This window comes from Pseudoliparis swirei, chromosome 3, assembly GCF_029220125.1.
Source record: "Pseudoliparis swirei isolate HS2019 ecotype Mariana Trench chromosome 3, NWPU_hadal_v1, whole genome shotgun sequence".
Classification (NCBI taxonomy): domain Eukaryota; kingdom Metazoa; phylum Chordata; class Actinopteri; order Perciformes; family Liparidae; genus Pseudoliparis; species Pseudoliparis swirei.
In genome coordinates, this window is record NC_079390.1 from 1,604 (window position 1) to 11,603 (window position 10,000).

General features: G+C 52.0%; 1 protein-coding gene across 1 annotated transcript in view; it reads right to left on the bottom strand.

The window, feature by feature from the left end:
• Positions 1-3,331: 3,331 nt before the first annotated feature.
• stk32a (serine/threonine kinase 32A) overlaps positions 3,332-10,000 on the bottom strand; it is a 32,251-nt gene continuing 25,582 nt past the window's right edge. Inside the window, exon 6 of the mRNA XM_056443424.1 lies at positions 3,332-3,405. Coding sequence (XP_056299399.1) covers positions 3,402-3,405 — 4 coding nt within the window. The 3' untranslated portion in view covers positions 3,332-3,401. The remainder of the gene's footprint in view (positions 3,406-10,000) is intronic.

Sequence of the window (10,000 nt, forward strand, 5' to 3'; positions counted from 1 at the left end):
TCCTGTGGACATTAGATTTGACTCCTGAATGCTTCCTAAAGACCTCCAGTCACGATTCAACTGTGATTACGTCTTTAGTTGTGTTTGAGCTGATAGGGATGTGCATCAAGCCTAAACCAGGAAGTCTAACCAACGAGTTCTCAAGACCCAAACCACATTCACAGTATTTAGTGTGAGGCTGATTTGCAATGCCGTGTCTGAGTGTGAAAAAACATCTTTCAGAAGCAACTCTGACCCTGGAGACGAGGCGAGGAACCCGCTGAGTCTGAGTTGACCCTCGCCTCAAGGTGAGGTCATGATCAGTCAGGTGACCCAGTCGGAGGGTTCATCTCCCAGCAGCTGGAGTGAGATGACGCCTCCTCCCCTCTCATCTGTCACGCGGCCGTCGGCCACATTCTTAAAATGAGCTTTGAAGTCGAGATCGTCGAGATTCTTCCCACGGCCACGGCGTGGGAGGTGCTCTGGTGACGCTTGAGTTTCTGTAGGTGGCGCTCTCCTCTTTGTCCTCCAGCGAGGTCACTTTGCTCATCAGGTACCCACTTCTTCCTCTCGCTCGTCCACACGAGCCGGAGCCCTTCCTGTGTCACAGTGCGGCCCGGAGCTCCTCGTCTACACAGAGTCACTCCACCAGGGAGCAGAGCGACACGCAAGAGAGGGGAGAACGACGGAGAGCAGGTGAAGCTGTGGGAGGAGCCGCCGGAGGAGAGGGCCAGGTGAGGCTGAAGGCTGCTTTGCTTTTCCTACTCCTCTGTTTTCCTCTTGGAGGCCACATGAGGCCCGACGGCCTCCAGGAGGTCTTCACTGTGTGCTTCACACAGACTGGAGCCGTCAGGACGCCGAGGCACATCGGTGGGAACCTCACATGCGGTTTAGGAAAAGAAAAGAAAACATGTTGTTGTCCAGAACTTGCATCTGGATGGTCTCGGGTCCGTCGGTGTGAACGGAGCCGTCTCCCTGACTCCTCCCCCTCCGGCCGGCCGTCTGCTCCTGCAGCTTTGTGTTCAGAGGAAGGACAATCATGTGACTTTCTCAACACACAAACTTATCGGAGTGTTTTTTATCCGTCCTTTAACCGAGTTGTACCTCCACTGCTCTGTGAGAGACGTGCAGCCTCTCGTGTCTCTGTTGTTGTTGTTATTGACATGTTGATGGATGCTCTCCTCCTCACAGTAATGTGGCTTCTGAAACATTCTCCACTGGAACCATATAGTTCCTTCACAGAGAGGAGTCCTTTGGTCCCAACTGGTCATAAAGACACCATGAAGAGTTTTCTTACCCTCGTCCTCGATGACGCTCAGATCCCATCCACGTCCCTCCTGGACATCCATTCTGGATTCAAAGTGAAGTTATTCATATCTTTCTGATCATTTTCACTGATCTGTATCCGTCCAGGACACTTTCTCTTACTTTCATCTCATTGTCTATGCCACTCGACTAAATCCCAATAATATCTGCCAACAGACATCCCCCCCCCACCGTCCACACACAGAAACAGACTCCCATGATGCGTGAGTTGTTTTCCAGCTGAGCGCTCTGGTTCCTGACGTGTGAAGCTGAGACCAGAAGAGGCTCAGTATGTTCTCTCTGAAGATGCTTTGGACTGGAGACATTCATTATTCAGCGTCCTTCTCACACGAGCCTGACGGTCAGACACGGCGCTCCTCGTGAGGATCGCCACGCCCCGACGACGACGTCTTCCCCTCAGCATCCGGACCTGAGAAGAGCCTGTTTCCTCTGTTCCAGGCTTTGGGAGGTCGATGTGCTACTTAGAGCTCTATTAATGTGGATTTGAGGCTATTTCATGTTTATTGGAACCAAATAATACACAATGTGGTTTTAAGGGAACACAATGTGAAATAGTTGGGAGCTTCCAGAGCACCTGCATGTGTTCAACAGGTGACAGACTGCAGCGCCTCACTGTGAGACATCAAGCGTCTCCTCTCATTAAGTCCACTGCCCTGTCGGAGCCCAGCAGCATTTAGCATCTCAAAGGCCGCTGACCTGCGTGGGCCGGGTGGCGGTGAGAAAGGTCCACCATGTAACCCTTAATTAGCTGACATTTGCCTCAAAGGATGTCACATGGGGAGAGAGGAGGGACTCGTGTCTCTGCACAAGAAGAACACACAGAAGAGCTCTCTCTCGCTAAAGGCCACGTGGCATTGGGACGCCACGGGACGCGCTGGGCTCTAGCTAACGGGATGTGCTGGGGTTGAGCTAACGGGACGTGCTGGGCTCTAGCTAACGGGACGTGCTGGGGTTGAGCTAACAGGACGCTCTGGGATTGAGCTAACGGCTCTGACGATGAAGCAGGGCAGCGAGGCTCATCAGGACGAGGCGACTGGTGATGGCTGCTGACGCCGATGGTCACCACCGATCTGGTGTTCTGATGGACATCAAAGAGCAAGAAAATGCTCCTGACAAATGTTCCCAAACTGACGTGTTCTGCAACCATAGCAGCTACCGCTAGTGTGATAACCAAAGGAGATGCATCCAACAGGCATGTACATTTGCCTCAGATATTGCAGTTCAACGCCGTCGTTGTTGAGCTTGGTCACATGCTCTTGACTTCCTGTTGATGCAAGCCGTATGCCAATTGCAACCACACAAGATGCAAAATAATTAGCTTTATCTTAAACCAAACAGAAGGACGGATGCTCTCGGATACCCTGAATGTGCTTTGTGGTGGTTTCGCACTAAAAAAGTCAATATTTTAGAAACCTCAGACTTATGAGGCCGATGCTAGAAGCCACAATCAATACTGCGTTGCCTTCAGTTTAATGCTTCATTGACTTAATTATATTTTCCTTTCATAAAAGTTGACATAAGAATTACCAACTGAAGTCGTTTTTGTCAGGAGGAAAACACGATGAAAAGTAGGTCAGCCGGCTGGGTGACGATCCCGTGGAGGGAAAGAGCAGCGCTGACGTCCATTTAGTTTCATTGACTCCGTGAGAGACTTTTATGTACAATACATTTATGTGGGCGATGCCGTGCCATCATTTTGATTATAGTCATTAAAAAACATTGTAAATGTTCAGAAGTGGTCTTGGTGACTGTAATGAATCCATCAGAACACGGCTGTAAGGAAGGAGGCGCTCAGACGGGTCGATGGTGACGTGGCACCGATAGACATCATGCAGGTGATCGACATCCGGGGTGAGAACCTATGTCCGTGTAGTCTTTGGGGTCCATGTGTTGCCAGGGGAGGGGCGGAGTTACCTGTCCTACGGTGGTGTTGAGGGCCTCATGAGGAGCTCTATGAAGCTGCTGGGACCACAATGACTGTCTTGTCTTGGTGTGAAATAAAGACCGGAAGGCCTCCACAGAACCTCTGAGTCGAGCTTCTGGCTTCCCAAACCCAGCCTGGAGGTGGCCGTCCTCACAGAGGAACTCCCTGATGCTCAGCTTTAACAAACAAAGAAAAGCAAAAAGAAAAAGAGAGGGCTGGGGTCGAGCTAACGGGATGTGCTGGTGTCTAGCTAACGGGACATGCTGGGGTCGAGCTAACGGGACGTGCTGGTGTCTAGCTAACGGGTTGTGCTGGTGTCTAGCTAACGGGACGTGCTGGGGTCGAGCTAACAGGATGTGCTGGTGTCTAGCTAACGGGATGTGCTGGTGTCTAGCTAACGGGACATGCTGGGGTCGAGCTAACGGGATGTGCTGGTGTCTAGCTAACGGGATGTGCTGGTGTCTAGCTAACGGGACATGCTGGGGTCGAACTAACGGGACGTGCTGGTGTCTAGCTAACGGGTTGTGCTGGTGTCTAGCTAACGGGACGTGCTGGGGTCGAGCTAACGGGATGTGCTGGTGTCTAGCTAACGGGATGTGCTGGTGTCTAGCTAACGGGATGTGCTGGTGTCTAGCTAACGGGATGTGCTGGTGTCTAGCTAACGGGACATGCTGGGGTCGAGCTAACGGGATGTGCTGGTGTCGAGCTAACGGGATGTGCTGGTGTCTAGTTAACGGGACGTGCTGGGGTCGAGCTAACGGGATGTGCTGGGGTCGAGCTAACGGGATGTGCTGGTGTCTAGCTAACGGGATGTGCTGATGTCGAGCTAACGGGATGTGCTGATGTCGAACTAACGGGATGTGCTGATGTCGAGCTAACGGGATGTGCTGGTGTCTAGCTAACGGGATGTGCTGATGTCGAGCTAACGGGATGTGCTGGTGTCTAGCTAACGGGACGTGCTGGGGTCGAGCTAACGGGACGTGCTGGGGTCGAGCTAACGGGATGTGCTGGTGTCTAGCTAACGGGATGTGCTGATGTCGAGCTAACGGGATGTGCTGATGTCGAGCTAACGGGATGTGCTGATGTCGAGCTAACGGGATGTGCTGGTGTCGAGCTAACGGGATGTGCTGGTGTCGAGCTAACGGGATGTGCTGGTGTCTAGCTAACGGGACGTGCTGGTGTCTAGCTAACGGGATGTGCTGGTGTCGAGCTAACGGGATGTGCTGGTGTCTAGCTAACGGGATGTGCTGGTGTCGAGCTAACGGGATGTGCTGGTGTCTAGCTAACGGGACGTGCTGGTGTCTAGCTAACGGGATGTGCTGGTGTCTAGCTAACGGGATGTGCTGATGTCGAGCTAACAGGATGTGCTGGTGTCTAGCTAACGGGACGTGCTGGGGTCGAGCTAACGGGATGTGCTGGTGTCTAGCTAACGGGACGTGCTGGGGTCGAGCTAACGGGACGTGCTGGGGTCGAGCTAACGTGATGTGCTGGTGTCTAGCTAACGGGAAGTGCTGGGGTCGAGCTAACGGGATGTGCTGGGGTCGAGCTAACGGGATGTGCTGGGGTCGAGCTAACGGGATGTGCTGGGGTCGAGCTAACGGGATGTGCTGATGTCGAGCTAACGGGATGTGCTGGGGTCGAGCTAACGGGATGTGCTGGTGTCGAGCTAACGGAATGTGCTGGTGTCTAGCTAACGGGACATGCTGGGGTCGAGCTAACGGGATGTGCTGGTGTCTAGCTAACGGGACGTGCTGGGGTCGAGCTAACAGGATGTGCTGGTGTCGAGCTAACGGGACGTGCTGGTGTCTAGCTAACGGGACGTGCTGGTGTCTAGCTAACGGGATGTGCTGGTGTCTAGCTAACGGGACATGCTGGGGTCGAGCTAACGGGATGTGCTGGTGTCGAGCTAACGGGACGTGCTGGTGTCTAGCTAACGGGATGTGCTGGTGTCTAGCTAACGGGACGTGCTGGGGTCGAGCTAACGGGACGTGCTGGGGTCGAGCTAACGGGACGTGCTGGGGTCGAGCTAACGGGACGTGCTGGGGTCGAGCTAACGGGATGTGCTGGGGTCGAGCTAACGGGATGTGCTGATGTCGAGCTAACGTGATGTGCTGGGGTCGAGCTAACGGAATGTGCTGGTGTCGAGCTAACGGGACGTGCTGGTGTCTAGCTAACGGGACGTGCTGGGGTCGAGCTAACAGGATGTGCTGGTGTCTAGCTAACGGGACGTGCTGGGGTCGAGCTAACGGGATGTGCTGGTGTCTAGCTAACGGGACATGCTGGGGTCGAGCTAACGGGACGTGCTGGGGTCGAGCTAACGGGATGTGCTGATGTCGAGCTAACGGGATGTGCTGGTGTCGAGCTAACGGGACGTGCTGGGGTCGAGCTAACGGGATGTGCTGGTGTCTAGCTAACGGGACATGCTGGGGTCGAGCTAACGGGATGTGCTGGGGTCGAGCTAACGGGATGTGCTGGTGTCGAGCTAACGGGATGTGCTGGGGTCGAGCTAACGGGATGTGCTGGTGTCGAGCTAACGGGATGTGCTGGTGTCTAGCTAACGGGACATGCTGGGGTCGAGCTAACGGGACGTGCTGGTGTCTAGCTAACGGGATGTGCTGGGGTCAAGCTAACGGGACATGCTGGTGTCTAGCTAACGGGATGTGCTGGTTTCTAGCTAACGGGATGTGCTGGGGTCGAGCTAACGGGACGTGCTGGGGTCGAGCTAACGGGATGTGCTGTCCTTGTCACGCTCCGCTGCCACAAGGACAGATACAGGAGAACCTGCCGACGGCTATGAGGCTCTATAACAGATCACCTCTTGCCAGATCATAGTGCAATAACTACAATAATAACTTAATATTTCCACTATGTTGATCTGCACTTCACACATTTAATTTTCATTTACACTACACACATACACACACTTTGCATTTTGCACACTCTGTCTATATTTAATATTTTTATATTTAATTTAATTTTACACTGCAGTCATTAGTATTGTATTGTGTATGCAGATATGTTGTATATATATACATATATACTTCATTTTGTATTTTATATTTTACTTTGTATATTTTGCACAGTCATTGTATTATATTTGTTTGTGTGTGTGTATATATACATATATGTTTCATTTTATATACATATATATACTTCATTTTGTATTTTATATTTTACTTGTATACATCTATATCTTTCATCCCTGTTTTTTATATTTTATATTTTATTCTCGTGTGTTTAGTTTATTGGTGCTGCTACTGTGACGACAAATTTCCCCTTGGGGATTAATAAAGTATATATCTATCTATCTATCTATCTATCTATCTGGTGTCTAGCTAACAGGATGTGCTGGTGTCTAGCTAACGGGATGTGCTGGTGTCTAGCTAACGGGACGTGCTGGTGTCTAGCTAACGGGACGTGCTGGTGTCTAGCTAACGGGACCACCAGTTTGATACACTAGCTAAGGTTGTACAGGACAGGAGATGCATCCAAGGGCACGGCATGTGCATTTCTAACCGTACTAACGGATGAACTCCACTGAAGCTTCATCCCATCGATGTTATTTCATCCTCTTTTCATGCAGTGTGTGTTGGATGAAGCCACTTGTGGGTTTTTCATGTTGACCACACTGTCACTGATTGGATTGAAGTTGTTAAATGAACTAATCCTTTTGGGATGCAGGTTCCCCTTGTACAGTAAGGAGTGGACTTGAGAGAGCACGGGTCTGGACCTGCACCTTCCAGCACACGCTTATTGTCTGCGTTCATTGGCGTGGATGACTGCCACGGCCGTCTATTAGACAGGTGGTCTGTCGAAGCGCTTCACACCTGTGCTGTGTGAAGACGGGACGCTCGACTCGGAGACGCCTCAACCTCCTGCAAGCGTTTACCAGGTTAACTGTGATGCTTTCAGAGGTCCTCAACAGAGCTGCAGAGGTTCAGGAGTTACTCCGTCAGGTGACATGTGACTAGTTCAGCCTCTAAGCTGAGATCCTGCTCTCTGTACATGTCACCGAAATACGAGGTCGCTCTTTGTCAATATTGTTATAAAGATTGCTTAACACAGATGTTTATGAATCACTCGACCCAACAAGTAGAAGAGACGCGGAAAGACAAAGAAAGAAATAAAAATACAAAGAAACTGAGGAAGAGGTGGGAGGAGATGGACCGAGGAAGTCAAACAGCAATGTAATTATTGAGACCGATAAAGACGGCACAGTGACAACGTGAGAGAACTACATGTATAGTGCTTATTCTGCACCAATACAGAGGAGAGCCAATGAGACGACCTGGACGAGAGAGAAGAAGGTGAAGTGATAGACGGAGCTGAGGGTGAACGGTGAGAGACAGAGAGCGAGTCGCGTAAAAGGAGGTCAGCAAGCAGGAGAAAAAGGGGAGTTTAAAGAAGTGAGGCGAAAGGCATGAGCGCTCCCTGCCAGCCGATCCCCTCGGTTGAGTGACCCGACAAGTCATTAGCAGATCTAATGGCCTCATTACAGCCTTCTAATCGGGGGAGAGGGGGAACTGAAGCCTGTACCTGGTCACAGGATCCTGCACTGAAACCGGAGAGGGCCACATAGGAACAGAGGCTCACACACACACACACACACACACACGCACACACGCACACACACACGCACACGCACGCACACACGCACACACACACGCATGCACACACGCACACACACACGCACACACGCACACACACACACACGCACACACACGTACACACACACACACACACACGCACACACACACACGCACACACACGCACACACACACACACACACGCACACACACACGCATACACACACGCACACACACACACGCACACACACACACGCGCAACACAAGTCATGCAACCACACAATCACACACTCCGATCATTGCAAGAGTCGACACATATGCAGACTATGCTATGCTATGCTAACGGTCCTCACTATGCTAACCGTCTTCACTATGCTAACGGTGCTCACAATCTTTTGCTAAACCTAACTATTTGTTTCACGATCTTTTCTTAAACCTAACTATTTGTTTCACGATCTTTTCTTAAACCTAACTATTTGTTTCAGGATCTTTTGCTAAACCTACCAACGTCGTTGTTATGCCTCAACCTAACCGTGTTTGAGAGCTTGCCAGAAAAATATAAAACATGAATCTCTACAGACTGAAGAACAGGATGTTCGAGAAAGCGGGAAACATTTTCTTACGATCCACGAGGATATTACCTGTGATGAGTCATCCACTGATGACTGACACACACGGGCTGTCCTCTGTCCTCAGCCTCTATCCTCAGCCTCTATCCTCAGCCTCTATCCTCAGCCTCTGTCCTCAGCCTCTGTCCTCTATCCTCAGCCTCTATCCTCAGCCTCTGTCCTCAGCCTCTGTCCTCTATCCTCAGCCTCTGTCCTCAGCCTCTATCCTCAGCCTCTATCCTCAGCCTCTATCCTCAGCCTCTGTCCTCAGCCTCTGTCCTCTATCCTCAGCCTCTATCCTCAGCCTCTGTCCTCTATCCTCAGCCTCTATCCTCAGCCTCTGTCCTCAGCCTCTGTCCTCAGCCTCTGTCCTCTATCCTCAGCCTCTGTCCTCAGCCTCTGTCCTCTATCCTCAGCCTCTGTCCTCAGCCTCTATCCTCAGCCTCTATCCTCAGCCTCTGTCCTCAGCCTCTGTCCTCTATCCTCAGCCTCTATCCTCAGCCTCTGTCCTCTGTCCTCTATCCTCAGCCTCTGTCCTCTATCCTCAGCCTCTATCCTCAGCCTCTGTCCTCAGCCTCTGTCCTCAGCCTCTGTCCTCTATCCTCAGCCTCTGTCCTCTATCCTCAGCCTCTATCCTCAGCCTCTGTCCTCTATCCTCAGCCTCTATCCTCAGCCTCTGTCCTCTATCCTCAGCCTCTGTCCTCAGCCTCTATCCTCAGCCTCTGTCCTCAGCCTCTGTCCTCTATCCTCAGCCTCTGTCCTCTATCCTCAGCCTCTGTCCTCAGCCTCTGTCCTCTATCCTCAGCCTCTGTCCTCTATCCTCAGCCTCTATCCTCAGCCTCTGTCCTCAGCCTCTGTCCTCAGCCTCTGTCCTCTATCCTCAGCCTCTGTCCTCAGCCTCTGTCCTCTATCCTCAGCCTCTGTCCTCTGTCCTCAGCCTCTGTCCTCTATCCTCAGCCTCTGTCCTCAGCCTCTGTCCTCTATCCTCAGCCTCTGTCCTCAGCCTCTGTCCTCTATCCTCAGCCTCTGTCCTCTATCCTCAGCCCTCTGTCCTCTGTCCTCAGCCCTCTGTCCTCTGTCCTCAGCCTCTGTCCTCTATCCTCAGCCTCTGTCCTCTGTCCTCAGCCTCTGTCCTCAGCCTCTGTCCTCAGCCTCTGTCCTCTATCCTCAGCCTCTGTCCTCAGCCTCTGTCCTCAGCCTCTGTCCTCTGTCCTCAGCCTCTGTCCTCTATCCTCAGTCTCTGTCCTCTATCCTATATCCTCAGCCTCTGTCCTCAGCCTCTGTCCTCAGCCTCTGTCCTCAGCCTCTGTCCTCAGCCTCTGTCCTCTATCCTCAGCCCTCTGTCCTCAGCCTCTATCCTCAGCCTCTGTCCTCTGTCCTCAGCCTCTGTCCTCTATCCTCAGTCTCTGTCCTCTATCCTCAGCCTCTGTCCTCAGCCTCTGTCCTCAGCCTCTGTCCTCTATCCTCAGCCTCTGTCCTCAGCCTCTGTCCTCAGCCTCTATCCTCAGCCTCTGTCCTCAGCCTCTATCCTCAGCCTCTGTCCTCTGTCCTCAGCCTCTGTCCTCTATCCTCAGTCT